Here is a 19041-nt window from a genome sequence, read left to right on the forward strand (position 1 = left end):
ACAAGTGCATATTCTGATGAAGCCAAATGTATAAAGATTCTGCCTTTGTAATAGTTTTGATTTCCACTCATATATTACATTCATGTGGCTAAATAAGGTAAAGAATGTATTAGAACAATATTGGTGTTGTTTCTTGCCTTGGTGTCTTCTAGCTGTATCTGCAGCTTTTTTGGCTCAGCAGCGATTGCCTCGGACTGTTGTTTCCTCGCCTCCTCCTCAGCGCTTTCAAGCCACTTTAGTAGGCCTGTGCTGGAGTCATCATACTTCTTGTACTTTTCAACAATATCTTTGAGGTTGTTGCCAAGCTGGTTGCACTGAAATCCAAGTAACAATGATATAGGTAAAGGCATAGATTCAGGGGTCGACAATATGAACGGCCCGGACGTACTTTTAAATCCATCAGGGCCACCAGAATGCTCCAACCACTGGCCAACAACATAAAAATTCCCAATGGTTCCGTGTTTTGACGATGTTACGCTATTCCGATCAAAGACAACCCTACAGTCACGTAAACACACCTCGTTCGCCCGCTCCCACATTAACGCACGCAACACAATTACTGCTCCTGATTGATTGTAGGTATCTCAGTACCAACATAGTGTTATACTAAAAGACGACATGTTTGTGAAACCCCCAGCACCCGGCCAAACACCGGGAAAAAGAGACCACTCAATAAAGAGAAAGCCACTGAGGAGTTGAGAGAAGGTAAAATACAATATGAAAAGAAAAGGGAGAAAAGCTTTTAGCCCCAGTGGCAAGACCGGTAGAATTGGCTCAGTGACAATGAGACAAAAAACGAGATGTGTGGTGTGCAGATTTATGAAAATGTTGGCTATAATGCAGTGATTATAGATGTGATTATGGAATTTGAATAGCATTAGTCAGGCTAGACTAGTGCGGCAACGATTAATCGATTAACTCGAGCAATTTGATTGGAAAAAAGCTTCGAATCAAATTTAGCTGCTTTAAGGATTCATTTAATTACAGTGGCTTTGTAATGGTTTGTTTTGCAAGTGTTTGCATTTAGTTTTATTGATTTGGGTAGATACACTGCCCTCTAGTGGAAACAGTGAATATGACACAACTCATTAAACATGGCTGAATCCAGCTGCTCCATGTTAAGACCAACATAAGGTAAGTTTTTGTTTGAGCTAATATGATTTTTATGCATTCGTAATTTAGTTCACATGTATATTTATCAGTTTTTTTGTGGGAATATGGGTTTGAACCATTGTTAAGAGTATTTCATCACATTTAAGCTAGCGGACTTTTGCTATGCAAGTTAGCCAATTGTTCTTTTGTTGAACTTAGATCCTCATTTATTTATTTATTTATTTATTTATTTTAATTGTTTGAGGCTAGGCTTAGGTATTTAAATTTGTTTTTAAATGCATTTATTGCTCTTGTGAAATGAAAGTGCAATTCTGCATAGTTTGAAAAAAAAAAAAAAAACACTTAGGAATTTTAGGGTTTTGTATTCGCTTTTGAAAGTGCAACTTAGAAAGTCTTTGTTTTAAATCTCCGAAAATTCATTCTGCAACGCATCAAAGGTTCCTAGTCCGATTACTCAATTATTCGAACTAACTAATTAATAGATTAATCGATAACTTAAATAATCGATAGCCGCAACCCTACACTAGATTCATGTTTTTGCATCATTTTGCTGCATTTTCATTATATCTACCTAAAACAAATAAATGTTACTCATGTTATTCAATTGTTCTTTTTCCTGATTATTGAGATCAAGAACTGTTGCATTAACCTGGGCCAGTTGTTTTTATAGTGTGCCAGTGAACTTCAAAAGCTAATGTCCCTTATAGTCTACCCGAGTATGATCTGCATTTTAACACTGGATAATGTATCAGATGTTCTATATCTATTAATGTATACCGCGTACAAGTTGAAGTTTTTTTTTACAGCCACAAATCACAGCAAGTCAAGCAAATCAAGTTTCAAGAGTGCTTCACAGACACACAGTTGATATTAAAATAATCATATTTGCTTGATGGACTACGGAAGCGTATTGCATTCACTTGAAAAATAAAAAAATGGGAGGCTGTTTTTTGAAATAATTTTTTTTTCAACCCTCCGTTTTTCTGAGTAATTTATTTTTGGGGCTGTTTTTTTAATTAATTTTTTTCAACCCTCCGTTTTTCTAATTAATTTATTTTTGGGTTTGTTTTTTGAATTAATTTTTTTCCCTCAACATCGTTTTTCTAATTAATTTATTTTTGGGTTTGTTTTCTGAATTAATTTTTTTTCCAACTTTGTTTTTCAAAATAATTTATTTCCGTCGTAATTTTTGGGTTTGTTTTTTGAATTTTTTTTTTTCCTAACTACGTTTTTCAAAGTAATTTATTTTTGGGTTTGTTTTTTGAATTAATTTTTTTCCCTGAGCTTGGCTACCGAGGAAAAAATATTTATTCAAAATTCAAGCACTTGGAAGTCTCGCACGAACTGCATCCTGCAAGTCCAATACTGGAAGACACGTCTCGCGACACCTTCAAGCGGCCGTTTTTCAAATAAATATTTTTTCCTGAGCTTGCTAATGCTAATGCTAAAAAAAAAATTAATTCAAAATTCAAGCACTCGTGAGTTATCGAGGTACTTGGAAGTCTCGCGCGAACTGCGTCCTGCAAGTTCAAGACTGGAGAGAGGAGTCTGTAGGACAGGACACCTGTCGCCTACACCTTCAAACGTCTTCTATTTTCGTTCAGTTAAGGTAAGTCATCAATATGAGTCATGCTAAAACTGTCCTTCTGTGTTAAGCCTTTATATTCTGATAAAGCAGTACTAGGTAAATTAAAGAGTTACGGACTAAGATATGCGATTGGCTGGAAACTGTTCGAAGTGCATTCGTTTTTTAGACTAGCAAACTTCGTCGGTCAAAGTAACTTACCCGAATAGTTATTTTAGCGCCTTTCCACACATAAAATGGAATGGTTTTATAATGCCATTGCCTATACCGTAATACAGTACTGTATTTGTGTAAAATAGATATTATCCACGCCACGTGGACATGTGTCGTCCATTGAACTGGCTGCCTTCTTTACAATGAAAACACGATTGCACAAGTATGAGGTTTCTCCTACGACGGGTATGTTGATGTGTCTGAACTCGAGATTGGGAAAAATAAACTATGTAGAAAAAGAATGGATGGATTTGCGTTATTTATTTGAGTGACCGGACTGTTTTATGTTGTTGTTGGCGGCTTACTAGACACGAATTTTCTTGGCACAGGAAAAACAAAGCCCAAAACGTATCTTACAGCAATCAATTCATGTTTATCATGGGACATGTAAGCAATTAAATAATACTACCGGTACACACAGTAACTTACTATATATTAGTGCACAATGATGAGTTGCCCAGGTTACAGCACAGAAGGACACCAACCAAACCAATTTTGGCAGTAATTTGAATAAGCACATTTTCTCGGTTGACAGTTAAATGATTGTATTCCTCCTTTTTCTCTCATTTGCCATGCCAGCATTGCAATGACAACCGCTGCTGATGTTCTACGCAGAATATGTGTTTCGGAGGAGAACTACAAGATTGCATAAGTCAAAAGAAAAATTCCAGGGTAGGTTTGTCAAAAATATGAAAAAGTGTCAAAGTATTGTTTTGGAAATTTTGTATACTGTTACGATATTTGATCACAAAAGTACGATATTCAGCCTAATATTCAGCCTATCAATAGCTGGATAGTTTTCAACAGTTGCTGCTGCTAATACAGCATTGCAATGTGTATGTTCTGATGTTAACTGGTTGGCAACTTGTTTTATTGTCATATAGTTTTAGCAAAATATGAACGGTTTGGTTAATTTTTCCAATGTTTTTTTTCAGCCAGTTAACATTTGAGTGTATTGCACAGCATTGACCCTAAAATATTGTCTCATTGGAGACATTTGTTTTACTCGTTTTTGCATTTGTTGTCATGCGGAAATGATTTGCACTACTCTTAATTTCAATTGAATTTTTTTCTTATTAGTAAAAAAAATTCTGGCTTTTTAATGTATCATTTTTTAAGGATATAGAGCTGAAAATGTATTTTGACAACCCTACTGCATGGCATATTAAATATAAGCTGATCTTTTCTACTGTAATATATATAATTGTTTACTAAGAAATGTTCACATTTTACTCCCTTAAATTGAGCTTGTGTATGTCTAATGCATACTTTTTAATTTTTGTTATAGATTGAAAGCACAATAAATGGACAATTAGATGCTGCTGCTCTGTCGTCATATATTCCAGCCTGGTGATCAATCAAAAAAAAAAGACTTTCCCTGTTCCCTAAACTTGGGGGGGGGGGGGGGGGGGTGAGCAACAAAGATTCTGATTAAGGTTTGAGGGCAATCCGTTAGACGTTGGTGGGCAGGCAGGGATCATTCACTGCTTTATTGCCCAGCAACATTCAGGCAAAATACATTGCATGAACATTTGTTTTGGAGTTGAGAATGTATTGAATAAATACTTTGGTGTATTTCTCTGTTCTTTTCCTTTCGGCTTTTCCCTTCAGGGGTGCCCACAACGAATCAGTTGTCTCCATCTAACCCGGTCCTCTAATAAATTTTAGTATTGGAAGTTCTACCTCATGTGAAATTAATTCCAAAAGTGTTTGTAAATGTTTTTCTTTTTCAAAAGGTACATTAATTTTTGCCAACTGATCGTGTCTTTACTGCTGAGTCAGGTAGTTCAGTACTGCTCTGCATGATGCATTTCTCTGTACTGTCACTGTCAGTTGAGCCAATGAGGCAAACTTATGAATATTTCTGCCAGTTCTTGCATGTTAGCAGTCTACAATGTGTGAAATAATGATAATACCAAGTTTCACAGTTTTTATTTGCCATTTGCTATTAAATTTAGAAATAGTTTACATATGTGTTACAATACAATGTGTAATATATAGATTAATTTGTTTTTGATTGAGAGACTGCTTGATAAAATATTAGTATTCAAAAATTATTGTTACTATTAATTGTTTGGCTGCAATTTAAAGAAAAGTTGACAGTAAATGTTTCAGTCAACATACGATTATGGGCATTGCTGTAATTTTTCCATAGTTATTGCACTGTCAGCACATGTTGATGTACATTAAGACAACGTATAGCTTGTGCAGTTTATTACACTTATCAGAAATGGTATGTAAGAATGTAAAAACATAAAAAGGTCGATGGCTTCCTCTGGAAAAGTGAGTGGATGAAGACCATTTTTTTGTCATGGCAAGGCAACAAATCGAAAAAAAAAAAATTCATCACAGGGATAGGGTCCTCTCTGCAGTCAATCTTCTCTGTAGGTTATCTTTATATGAGATTCCTCTTTTAGATACTCTTTGGCACCAAAAAGATGGGGTAATGGAGGTACTAGATTCCCAGCCGGAAGTACAGCATTCCTGCTTGGTAAAATTCTGGTTGTTCCAGCGGTGAAGAACTTCCTGCAGTTCTTTCTAAAATAAAATGGACACAACACGAGAGAAAAATTCACAAATTAAAGACATCTGTGGAAAAATATTTTGATGCGTTTAAGCACTGCAGTATAACTTTGCTCGTACTTATAAACATGCAATAAAAGGCGAATTTGCTTCCTGAATTCAAAATTTGTATTTGACAAGAAACGTGTTGGTATTTGTGAGTGTAAATTATTTTTTTCGAGTTAAATAAGGCGAATCAATGCCATTTGCTAGCGCCTGAATAGCGCATTCCATTGTAGGTTTGCATTAAGCTAGCGGGACACATCAATATATCCAGTGGAAGAGGAGATGCCTCACGTTTGTGCAAAAGTATATTCTTAGAAAAAGAATGCAGCCACTGCAATGAAACCCGCTGCTGTAAGCATTCGGTTATGTTACTCGGACAGAAGAAGTTTGATGTTCTAAAAAACGGGGACGCTTCGAGCAGTTTCCACACAATTCCAGCTCCTAGCTGGTTACGTTACAACTAGGACAGAATAAGAATAACTCATATCGATATCTTACCTTAATTGAGCCAGTAGTGTGACCGTCATAAGTAGTTTGGGGTGTACGCGAGAGGTGTCCCACTGTCCGCCAGTCTTGAACTTGCAGGACGCAGTTCGCGCGAGACTTCCAAGTACCTCGATAACTCACGAGTGCTTGAATTTTGAATTTTTTTTTTTTTTTTTAGCATTAGCATTAGCAAGCTCAGGAAAAAATATTTATTTGAAAAACGGCCGCTTGAAGGTGTTGCGAGACGTGTCGTCCAGCATTGGACTTGCAGGATGCAGTTCGCGCGAGACTTCCAAGTGCTTGAATTTTGAATAAATATTTTTTCCTCGGTAACCAAGCTCGGGAAAAAAAATAATAATAATTCAAAAAACAAACCCAGAAATAAATTATTTTGAAAAACAAGGTTGGAAAAAAAAATTAATTCAAAAAACAAACCCGAAAATAAATTATTTTGAAAAACAAGGTTGGGAAAAAAATTAATTCAAAAAACAAACCCAAAAATAAATTAATTAGAAAAACGGAGGGTTGAAAAAAGATGAATTCAAAAAACAAACCCAAAAATAAATTAATTAGAAAAACGGAGGGTTGAAAAAAAATTAATTCAAAAAACAGCCTCCCATTTTTTTATTTTTCAAGTGAATGCAATACGCTTCCGTAATGGACTGACTTTTCATTGATGCATTTTTTTGCTGGAAAGAGAAATGCTGCCACCAAGTGGCAAATGTATGCCATTGCTTACATACTATTTTCCAAACAAAATACCTTTGTGTGAAGTGTCTTGTATTGACTGGCTGCAGAGCCCAGTTTATCCTTGACAGCAGAACAGGTTCCTGAGGTATCAACTTGCATCAGGCCATTTTTAGACTTTGGGTCAGCGACTCCGCATGCTTCGGCCACATCCAGAACTTTCTGGCCCGAAATAGTGATGAAACGAAGGTCGCCCTTGTGAGAGATGACATCCTCTGAGAAGCTCTTCTGTCGGAGGAGTTTATCATTGAGGATTTTTAGGGAACCCGCTGAGGCAGCTAACTGCTCCATCTCGCGTTCAGCCTGCGCTAACCAGTCCTCAAACTCTTCACAATCATCTTGAAACTTCTTCAACTCCTCCTGAACACATTGGACCTGCTTCATCTGCTGCTCAGCTTGGTTGAGGGAAGCATCGTAACGTTCCTTCAGTTCCAGGATGTTCTTCTGTAGTTTATCTTTCTCTTCTGAAGAGAGAACATTGGCTTGCTTGTCGAGAAGAGCTTGGGCTGACTGGGTGGCCATGATCAAATCCTGCTGCTGGGAAAGTATCTCCTGGTGACGAGCCTGCTTGACAAAGATGTGATATCATTTATGTAACATACTGTAAGTCAAAGAAGCCATGTTGTACACTCCTCGCCCAAACCACAGGAACTAACTGCAAGTTAACATACAGTCAAATATGTTCTGATTGTATTACTTGATCAGTCTTTAACAAACTTTAACCAGTAAAATTACAAACTTTACAATGAAGAGTAACAGTATATTTGTATTAAATAGGGATGTTCCGATCGCATATTTTTGCACCTGAGTCCGAGTCACCTGATTTTGAGAATCTGCCGATACAGAGTCCAGATCCGATTCAGAAAAAAAGTGTTGTTTAAAAAATATATAAAGTTTTAAACATGTTACTGTCCCACCGTGCCGCCTTAATATTGTGAATTATTTTTTAACAAGAATAACGTAAAAAAAAAAAATGCTTGTCTTTATTAAATAGTTCATTGAGTGAGGGGCAGTTTACATGGCAACTCTGCGACACAAAGACGCAATGACTGAGTAGCAGAATGGCCTCGTGGCATATGGTGTCGGCGAAGACGAAAAATTCCGAACCCTGCCTCCAAAGTGGAAGAATCCGATTGCGGGGGATTGAGGGAGGGGCTTGCTCCGCATGCATATCAAAGGCTCCCGCGGCGCGAGACCGCACCAATAATGTCAGCACTTGTACACGTCACATTGGGGGTGTGCAGCGGTGCTACCAAATGTTAAAAACAGCAAATATGGCGGAATGTCGGCTTTAATTTACTGTTTTAATAATATTTTTGAATCAAATAAGTTGAATGTTTCCATTTTTGTGCCTTTTTGAACAAAAGAAAAATGCCATTGCTTCGAGTGGGCGGGCATATTTTATTCCGCGCTGAGGAGCTTAGTGGGGTCAAAGTGCATCATTCGCTGTCACTTTGTAAACCTGCACTGCCCCCTAGGGCTTGGCATGAGAACTACATCCTTATCATGCAGAATTGCGACATTGTTCGAATGGAGACGGGCCCATATAAATGCAAATTTGAAATTTTTCGTATTCTCGGAGAGTCACCATGTAAACGGCCCCTGAGTCCACTCAAATCCAAACATGCTGCTGAGAAGAGCCTCTCACTTACACAATGAGTTGCCACAGCAAACTCCAGCTGGTGTTTAACAAGCTAAGCAATGATTGACACATTTGGGCCTTTGATAGTAAAGCTACCAAACGTCTCTGGCAAGATCAAAGCTACACCCCTGTCAATCACTGTTAACTTTAAATGCCTAACTCCAGGGCACTGCTGACCAAGAAAAGCAGCGGGAGGGAGAGTGAGAGGCTGTACGAGCATGAAGCATATATTTTAATAATTCAAAACCTGATCCTTTTCACTCAATTCCAATTCCCTGAAAAATGGCACAACCAGCCCAATTTCAGATCACGTGATCGGATTAGGACATCCCTAGTATTAAAACCTAATTCTCAAAATTATTACCCTAATGAATGCAATACTCAAATAAACCTGGCATATAAATTTTAAGTCATGATTAATTGTGTGTATAAAGGGTGGTTCAAAAGTAGGTATACCGTTTTGCAGTTTCTTTGCTTTTAGATTCGGGGTGGAAACCTCTTGGTACCTCACGACACAATACGATTTGCAATAGAAAGCTCACAATAACGAGGATCTCGCGATATGGCGATATAACGATTATCATTGTATTGGTCAGGAATTCATTCTCGGGTATTCTACAAAACAACTAATAAATTATAAAACAATCTGTCTTCATCCTTCTGCTGTAAGTTTATCACTAGTAGACGTCCAATCCATTTGAGCTGGGAGGGTGGCAGTGAATGTACCCCTCCCACTTCAAACGGGCCCATCCCACTTCTATGCTGTCACTGACAGCCAATGCCAGGCAATGGGGTAATTTTTGGCCATGTCAGGTAATTCCTGTTGATTTTCAGTCCCTTCCTGTTCATTTTGGGGCATTTTTTGAGTCCCTCCTGTTGAATTTGGGTTTCAGAACAGGAAGTGTTACGGGAAGCTCCCAAAGGAATAGGCAGTGACTCAAACTCAACAGGAAGCGACCTGTAAATGCCCTAAAATGAACAGAAAGTGACATGTAAATGCCCCGAAAATTGGAAAGAATGACTGTGAATGTTTTGTTTTGAATGAACAAACGTTCATTCGCCCTTCCCAGTCTTAAGGGATTGGGCGTTGAGTGCCGTCAATGGCAGCCATAGAGTTAACTGAGACACTATTATGGTTGAAGACTGTGGTAGCAAGTTGTTGGCTCCCTTTTTTTTTTTCTTTGTTAAAAATTGACACCTTTTTAAAACGATATCTTGATTCTTGGCATAGGCGTATCGATAACCTTTTGGGATGCAAATTATCACGATACATCACCATTTCAATATTTCTTTGCACCCCTATTGTAAATATGGAATGCTTATTACGTGCACGTTTTTTGCCAGACTGTATACTCACATTTATACCTCTACAAATGAAAAACATCAAACATACCTTGACTCTTTCATACTGCTTGTCAATGTCCATGCAGGCATCACTTTGCCCGTCAAAACCACTTTCACTTTGATGCAAAGTGTTTCCATTAGCGTCGTCCTTCTCTCCTTTCCGTAGCTTGTCTAATGTTTCCTCTGGCAGATTTCCATTCTCTTTGCTTATGAAGTCTGCCTCATCAGTACATCGTTCAGTTTTATCTCCAATTTTGGAGACCCACTCTAGTAGACCTTCTATTTTATTCTTGCTTTCCTCAAGACGTTCAACAGCTGCAGCCTAAATACAAATATTGATAAAAGGCCCCAAAGTGATATAAAGGTTGGGTGTTGTGCATTTAAATTCAAATGCATTACAGTTTTATGAAGGTAATCACATTTTTTTCTGACCTTTTCACTCTCATGTTTTATAGCGGTAGTAACAACCTTCTCCAAGTCCTTCCTGGATTCTTCAGCTTGCTTTTGGATAAGCTTGGCCTTGCCATTCGCTTCTTCCAATTTTGTCTCAATATCCGCTATTTGGTCCGCTGACAGCTTGCCCTGATTTTCTTCCAGAAACTTTTTAGTGCTGGAGATGACCTCATTCAAAGCAGTGGCGTTTGTCAAGACATCTTTTTGCAAGGCCTTTAGATCAGGCATAAAACAAAACAAACGGTCAGAATATAAAGCACAATTGACCTTGACTGATAACATCGTAACTCGTTTTCTGAATGCCGAGTAAAATCCAGACATTTGTCATACCTGATGCTCCTGCTGGTACTGCTGCAGGTCTGTGACACACTCTGTATTGTCAGCCTGCTGTTGGTGACCAATCAGACGGTTCTCTGTCAAAGTGAGACTATCACACATTTCTTCTAACTTGTCTGAAATCGCTTGGTGCCTTTCCACAATAGACTGAAAAGAAAAAAACAAATGACCATTAGACTTCTTGAAACAATTGCTTAGGTAGAAGGAGTAATAGAAAACATGCATATAAAGTATAAGATATCTCATTAAACGTGAAATTCGGTATGCTGTAAACATGCTAGTCGGTCATTGAGTTGTACTTGAGATAAAAACGAGTGTGGCAAAACATTAAACAGAATGAGTCAATGTATTAGATCACTGTATGAAGACTTTCAGCAGCGCATTGCTTCCGATGTTAATTGCACAAGAGTCCCCGGAGACCTGTGTAAAACAATCAATCAGTGCAGAGGTTAGTTTAAATAACCAATCAAGCACCACGGCATGCAATTACGCACTTATTAGAAATGGTGCACTCATCAAAACAATTACATTCCTAAATAAACAAATGCTACATAAAAATAAAATGCTTTGGTGCTTTCCAAGGGCGTCAGTTTGCATAGGCATGGTAGGGACATAACCAACTTTTCAGGATGCTCAAATTGTCCCCAGCAACTTTTAAGCAACCATATTTGCATGATATAATCAGTTCACTTATATAGGTAATTTAGTTTGTCTTCCGATATGTTATATGTTGTAAGAATAGAACTGACCCTGACATTTTTAAGTGAATTATCTTCATCATGCTCCGACTTACAATTATCCCTCTTCACTTGCTGAACGTGCCGTTCCAATCCCCCCCCCCCCCCCCAAGCACACGTTTGATTGGCTGATGACTTGCCATCTCCTGCACACACACATGTTGTCCTCCATCCCCTTCGAAGAGGAGGGATATTAGAAATTTTCTTTTTCGCCCGCCAGGAGCAGCTACTGTAAGTAATGTAAAAAGTAGGGGTGTCAAACGATTAAAATTTTTAATCGAGTTAATTACAGCTTAAAAATTAATTAATCGTAATTAATCACAATTCATCACAATTCAAACCATCTATAAAATATGCCATACTTTTCTGTAAATTATTGTTGGAATGGAAAGATGGATATATACATTCAACATACGGTACATAAGTACTGTATTTGTTTATTTTAACAATAAATCAACAAGATGACATTACCATTATTAACATTCTGTTAAAGCGATCCATGGATAGAAAGACTTGTAGTTCTTAAAAGATAAATGTTAGTACAAGTTACAGAAATTTTATCTTAAAACCCCTCTTAATGTTTTCGTTTTAATAAAATGTGTAAAAATTTCAATCAGAAAATAAACTAGTAGCCCGCCATTGTTGATTCCAATAATTACTTACACAATGCTCATGGGTGCTGAAGCCTATAAAATCAGTTGCACCCAAGCGCCAGCAGAAGACAACAAAACTCCGAAAACACAAGCACACATTTCACTGTGCTGTCATTTTAATGTTTGAGCGGGGCATGTGCGTTAATTGCGTCAAATATTTTAACGTGATTAATTTTTTAAAAAATACCGCCCGTTAACGCGATAATTTTGACAGCCCTAGTAAAAAGACGTCAATGTTGTGGAGGTGGGGAACACACAAATAATTTTGCTACTGAAAGTCCGACCTGCATCAGAGTTAGCATAACATTAGACTGTGTGAATTTGCTAACCTAGAAAAACTCGAGTAGGAAGCTGCTTAGAAAGATGTGTATTCCTGTGTGTGTTTGTGTGTTTTCCTTTTTTTTTTTTTTTTTAACCTGTCCTGTTCAGCTGTTTGACACGGAGAATGGAAGTCTAAGTGCCCGGATAGTCTGAACAGTTTTAATGTTTCACATTCAGAGTCTGACATACTCCCTTTGTGATCATTCAACATACCTCATCTATTATGACAAAACAGCGAATAGGAAAGGGGTTATGGGGGAACAGAAGAAAAGACACAAGAGAAGAAAGAGAAGAATCACAAACACCAACAAGAAATACATTGAACGCCTAACTATACTAACTACTAATATGTTGCTGCTATCGTCAAATAAATGTATTTCCGGTTGACACCATGTGGGGGGCCTGTTGACCAGGGAAAGAGGGGGAAGAAGGTGGGGGAGTCTGTATGCTAAGGGATAGAAAGGGGTAGACTGTACACAAATCATCTCCCCTGTGTGTGTTTTCAACTGCTAACGTTAATTAAACAGTGAGAAATGTAGTGAACCGAAGTTTAGCCTCTACTCCCCAATTTTCATTTATATTTTATTTATGTGGTCTAAAAACAGCCCAAAGGAGCTTTCTTTTTTTTTTTTTTTTTTTGCTGTTGTTGAGTTTGGCTGTGCTTGTGGAAAAAAGCAGTAGGGTTCTACCTTAAGGAAGGCTCCATTTTTATTTTTGTTATTCCGATTAAGACGTTTTTGCCCATAGGTTTTTGGCCCATAGGTCTGTGCTCCTCAGGTGGGTGGACCCCCTCCCTCCCACACACACACCGAATGGCTGACGACCTTAATGACATGTTTGAAAATGGAAAAGATCAGATACTCTCTCCATTATTCTAATGGGAGATTCCTACGTGCCTGGGGACCTTTTTTAAACGTGTGTCAGTCCTCTTAAGCCCTTGGCATTCTACAATTTGGCATCTCTTTAATTTATTGTACTGACACTTATTATCCAAAACCATTACTAAAACTCAATGTGCAATGGTCATGAAGCTCACTGGCAGTGACAGGGAATAATTTTATGGTTATTTTTGGTTTATTTGGGTTCTTTTTTTTTCTTTGTTTTTTTTTTATTATTTGTCTATTGTGTGTGTGTGTTGGATGTCAGTCCCATTTTTCATTCCATTTTGTGTTTTTTTTTTTTTTTATAACTGGAAACAAATGCACTACTATTGCGAAAAATATATAAAGAGATTTGGATTAATTAAGAAGTTTTTGCAGTTATATTTCATTTATCTAGTTAGACAATGTTGAGTGGTCTAAAGACAAATGTAAGTGTGTATGTTAATATAATTTATGTTCAAATGTTGAAATTTAGTTTAAAGTTTAAATAAAAATTTGCTACTAAAATCCAGACATTTATGTAATTGTATTTATGAAAGTTTTCATAATGTTTCTTTAGTAGTTTTTGAAAATAAAGGTTTTAATTGAACGGTGTATCACCTGAACCAATACACATGAAAGTTAGTATAAGTCAATACAGATTGATTTGTCATTGATCATTTAGCCTATCCATTAATTAGGTTTATATTTGTGAGAAGTGCAGCCCTAACCCCCATTCACCCAATTTGTTTGGTCTTATTAATGTCCCGTCCCAGGCAAAAAGTGTACCTGCAGGTTATGCTGTTATATTGTCCCTACAATCCTTGAGTCCAAACCTACGCCCTTGGTGCTTTCACTGTTGTGAAGTGTCTATTACCCACAACAATTTGACATAGATCCATGCCAAGACAAATGTTAGATCATCTGTGATATTGTGCAACACATCCACAGGCAGACCTTCTCCTGGTATTCCCTTTCCTTGGTGTCCAGTAGGACGTCTAAGGTACACCTCAGCGCTAAAAGTTTGCCCGTCTGGTCCCTGTAGGCTCTCTGAGTGCTGCTGAGATACTTAAGAAGGCAACTGCTCTGAGCTGGGCTCAACAAGTGAGCATGCTCGGATACAAAAATCTGGATAGCAAATGTGACATCCTCTAATTTAAGTTTGACTTCCTGATGCAGAGAACTCTCAGTGTCCTGGAGAAGAAAAAAACAAAAGAGTATATTACTACACTACATTACATTGTGTCAGTGTTTTTCAACCATCGTGCCGGCCGCCGCAGAGCACATTGCTGTGTCACCGCGCACAGCGTGCTGTGGCGTAGTGACTGATTTGCCGTGGGAAATCATCCACTTTCATTTTTACGAGAAGGTTCACCTAATTATTAGGTGAAAGTGGATGATTTTCCACGGCACACCAGACATTACGCTACTGCCAGAGGTGGGTAGAGTAGCCAAAAATTTTACTCAAGTCAGAGTAGCATTATTTTAAAATAATATTACTCAAGTAAAAGTAGTCATCCAAAAAATGTAGTCAAGTACAAGTAAACAAGTATTTGTTGAAAACAATACTCAAGTAATAAGTAACATTGTGAGTAACTGCTTAAGATGTTTGGGTTTTTTTTTTTTTTTTTTTAACAATGGTATTTTTTTTCTCAGCACAAAATTATCTATATGAACAGTTACAGTGCCTTGCAAAAGTATTCGGCCCCCTTGAATCTTGCAACCTTTCGCCACATTTCAGACTTCAAACATAAAGATATGAAATTTAATTTTTTTGTCAAGAATCAACAACAAGTGGGACACAATCGTGAAGTGGAACAACATTTATTGGATAATTTAAACTTTTTTAACAAATAAAAAACTGAAAAGTGGGGCGTGCAATATTATTCGGCTCCTTTACTTTCAGTGCAGCAAACTCACTCCAGAAGTTCAGTGAGGATCTCTGAATGATCCAATGTTGTCCTAAATGACCGATGATGATAAATAGAATCCACCTGTGTGTAATCAAATGCACCTGCTCTGTGATAGTCTCAGGGTTCTGTTTAAAGTGTAGAGAGCATTATGAAAACCAAGGAACACACCAGGCAGGTCCGAGATACTGTTGTGGAGAAGTTTAAAGCCGGATTTGGATACAAAAAGATTTCCTAAGCTTTAAACATCTCAAGGAGCACTGTGCAAGCCATCATATTGAAATGGAAGGAGCATCAGACCACTGCAAATCTACCAAGACCCGGCGGTCCTTCCAAACTTTCTTCTCAAACAAGGAGAAAACTGATCAGAGATGCAGCCAAGAGGCCCATGATCACTCTGGATGAACTGCAGAGATCTACAGCTGAGGTGGGAGAGTCTGTCCATAGGACAACAATCAGTCGTACACTGCACAAATCTGGCCTTTATGGAAGAGTGGCAAGAAGAAAGCCATTTCTCAAAGATATCCATAAAAAGTCTCGTTTAAAGTTTGCCACAAGCCACCTGGGAGACACACCAAACATGTGGAAGAAGGTGCTCTGGTCAGATGAAACCAAAATTGAACTTTTTGGCCACAATGCAAAACGATATGTTTGGCGTAAAAGCAACACAGCTCATCACCCTGAACACACCATCCCCACTGTCAAACATGGTGGTGGCAGCATCATGGTTTGGGCCTGCTTTTCTTCAGCAGGGACAGGGAAGATGGTTAAAATTGACGGGAAGAAGGATGCAGCCAAATAAAGGAACATTCTGGAAGGAAACCTGTTGGTATCTGCACAAGACCTGACACTGGGACGGAGATTTATCTTCCAACAGGACAATGATCCAAAACATAAAGCCAAATCTACAATGGAATGGTTAAAAAATAAACGTATCCAGGTGTTAGAATGGCCAAGTCAAAGTCCAGACCTGAATCCAATCGAGAATCTGTGGAAAGAGCTGAAGACTGCTGTTCACAAACACTCTCCATCCAACCTCACTGAGCTCGAGCTGTTTTGCAAGGAAGAATGGGCAAGAATGTCAGTCTCTCGATGTGCAAAACTGATAGAAACATACCCCAAGCGACTTGCAGCTGTAATTGGAGCAAAAGGTGGCGCTACAAAGTATTAACGCAAGGGGGCCAAATAATATTGCACGCCCCACTTTTCAGTTTTTTATTTGTTAAAAAAGTTTAAATTATCCAATAAATTTTGTTACACTTCACGATTGTGTCCCACTTGTTGTTGATTCTTGACAAAAAATTAAAATTTCATATCTTTATGTTTGAAGCCTGAAATGTGGCGAAAGGTTGCAAGGTTCAAGGGGGCCGAATACTTTTGCAAGGCACTGTATATTATACTGTACTATAACATATTACATGACCACATTAAGCCAAAGAACTACAACAACAAAACTACATTGAATCCTGTCGAGAGTAAAATAATTCTCTCCAACATTGCCCAAATTGTGATTCCTAAAACAAGTATGTCAGCCTTGGCTGTATAGTGGCCCTCCTAGACTTCGGGGCCATGTAGAAGTCTGAGCCACAAGCTGTTGCCAACCAAAATTTGTTGATGTTGATATTTTTGCTTTTGTCTTCACCTCCTTTGCCTTCCCAAATCTGCACAAACTTTGCTCAGTCCAAAATGTACAGAAATTAAGCATTATTTGTCCAAAAAGCATGAATACCCTCTAATGGAGAAAACATATTTTGTATTATGAAACTAAAAGGATCATATCTCCGGTTTTCCATGGTCAATCAGTGCCAAATAAAAACTGGGAGAGAGATTAAAATCTGTGCTTTCGAGTCATGTTGACGGCACTTGCAACATGTAAAAAAGGTCCATGTTAATAGTATTTTAGAATCAAAATACCTTGATTTTTTGTATGCATCTTTTCAGTGCTTCAGCATCACACATGTTGAAATCTGCATCTTTCATATTTAACTCATTTTGGATAAGGTCTGATAACACATCAAGATCAGCAAGATGTTTCTGGTACATCGATTCCAAATGTGCCTGAAATCACATGGACAACATTTAAAAACACTTATGTCACAAAAAAGTTCACGCAGTGTAAATTAAAAGTTACGAGTGTAGCTGGGGTTTTATGAATCCCATATGACCACCAGAGGGCAGTGATTGCAGCACCGCCCTCTGGCGGTCAGCAGGTACGAAATAGAAACTTCAGTTTTAATACGCACCTTCCTTGTTTCCACTGCTTGAAACAACGACTTTGTCCTTTCTGCACACACTTGGCAAATTGTAGAAAAATTATGTTCTAATTCCACATATATCGAAGACAGATCTTTACTAATTTGTGTGGGAATATTCTCGTCACAAGTATTTAAGAGTTGTTTGGCTTTTTCCATATCCTCAGTCAGAACACTGGCCAGTAATGACACTTGTGACTCCACGGACTGGGTGGAAGAAAAAAAAATATTGCAAAAAAAAAAAATAAAGAAATAAACTGCATGTACAATGATAAACCACACCATTAAATACAACAGCATTTTTTAAAAAATAAATCAGATACATAAGCCATACCACATATGATGGCCTTTACATGTGTCCAACATGCCTCCCTGCATGCAGTGCAGCACTACAGATGTAAATAACAATCAAAACTTTGCTAATTATTTCTTCAGTTACTGTTCCAGTTGTTTCATTGACTACTAGTTATGGTATTAGGTAACACTTTGTTTGACAGTGGCGCCATAAGACTGTCATGAGACAATCATAATTATGACATGACGCTGTCATGAGCATTAATGAATGCTTATAACAGATGTCATTTATTGTTGTCCGGCAAGTTATCTCACTTTTGAATGGATGTAAAAGATCCGAGCTCGACATAAATGAAGTTAGTGATATAATTTGCCGGATGACACTTAATGACTTCTGTCATAAGCATTCAGTAATGACCATGATAGTGTTTTGTCATAAATATGACGGTCTTATGACGCCGCTGTCAAATAAAGTGTGACCTATTAACCAAAATAAAACAACAGATAAGCCGCACTGGACTATAAACTGCAGGATTCAAAATAAAGGAAAAAATTTGCGGTTTATAGTCTAAAAAATACGGTAAATTCAACAATCCACAATCTTCAGATTGGAGTGGACCACCGAGCCACATGAACCCCTTCTTTGCCATATCAATCAGAACAGACTAGTATCATACGCAAAGTAATAGATGCTCATTCAGTTTTTGTAATTGGATCATACTTTGCAGGTGTACCTAATTTTGTGGTTTAACCGATACAGTGGTACCTCTACTTACCAAATCAATTGGTTCTAGTAGTAGTTTTGTAACCTGAAAATTCTATAAGTAGCGTCGCATTTTCCATGTAAATGCCCTAATCGGTTCCAAGCCCTCCAAAATTCAGACATAAATCTTTCTCAATGCCTATAAATGCATCAAAACATGTAACAAATGCAAATTACAATTAGATTATTGCACAATAAACATAAAATCAGCGTTGTGCATAATGTAAAGAAAAACCTAGAATAAAGAATAATAGTTAATACACTCATGTAAAGCTGTCGGAACACGAGAGGCGAATTTAGAGGACGCTGGGATACACACAAACACATACAGTAGAGGTCCATCTTAGCCAATTGGATGCCAGGAAGATGCTAGGCAATAGCAAATGGCAGAGCAGCTATGTATGTTCCGCATACTCTGGGAACTGAGAGTAGCAGCCCATACTTTTACCATTTCTTTCGTAACAAGAGGCAATATTTTCCCCCTTGAGATGTGTCTTAACCTGAAAATTCCGTATGTAGAGACGTTCATAAGTAGAGGTACCACTGTATGTCATTAAATTAACTTTCTAACCTGAATTTCATCCATTTGCATCTTTAATTCTTCCATGCTTTTGCCAGTTGGTTCCCCATTGCCAGTTGGGTCCCCAATAAGAAGATCTTTTCTGAGATCATCTAAAACATCCGCATGATCTTGGAGTCTTCCAATGCACTCTAGGTAATCCTGTGTAGAGAAGATCTGAAGAAAAAAAGTAGGAATTTAAAAA

The 19041-nt window shown here is 37.8% G+C and overlaps 1 protein-coding gene and 1 long non-coding RNA gene across 14 annotated transcripts in view; one reads left to right on the forward strand and one right to left on the reverse strand.

Moving 5' to 3' along the window:
• dst (dystonin) overlaps nucleotides 1-19041 on the reverse strand; it is a 255373-nt gene that overhangs the window by 99666 nt on the left and 136666 nt on the right. For 11 of the 13 annotated variants that reach the window (XM_057848279.1, XM_057848273.1, XM_057848272.1 and 8 more), the window contains 5 exons: nucleotides 10482-10634; nucleotides 10131-10364; nucleotides 9748-10020; nucleotides 6728-7279; nucleotides 138-314 (listed from right to left, as the gene is read on the reverse strand). In XM_057848279.1, the coding sequence (XP_057704262.1) occupies nucleotides 138-314; nucleotides 6728-7279; nucleotides 9748-10020; nucleotides 10131-10364; nucleotides 10482-10634 (1389 nt within the window). Of the gene's footprint in view, nucleotides 1-137; nucleotides 315-6727; nucleotides 7280-9747; nucleotides 10021-10130; nucleotides 10365-10481; nucleotides 10635-14015; nucleotides 14253-16882; nucleotides 17027-17211; nucleotides 17428-18848; nucleotides 19014-19041 lie in introns of all 13 variants that reach the window. The other 2 variants (XM_057848283.1, XM_057848276.1) reach the window with 2 other exon arrangements.
• LOC130922967 (uncharacterized) lies at nucleotides 2636-4292 on the forward strand. The gene is made up of 3 exons (XR_009064632.1): nucleotides 2636-2722; nucleotides 3491-3583; nucleotides 4200-4292. It is a non-coding gene; the product is annotated as an uncharacterized LOC130922967 (long non-coding RNA).

The sequence above is a fragment of the Corythoichthys intestinalis genome, chromosome 10 (assembly GCF_030265065.1).
Source record: "Corythoichthys intestinalis isolate RoL2023-P3 chromosome 10, ASM3026506v1, whole genome shotgun sequence".
Lineage (NCBI taxonomy): Eukaryota > Metazoa > Chordata > Actinopteri > Syngnathiformes > Syngnathidae > Corythoichthys > Corythoichthys intestinalis.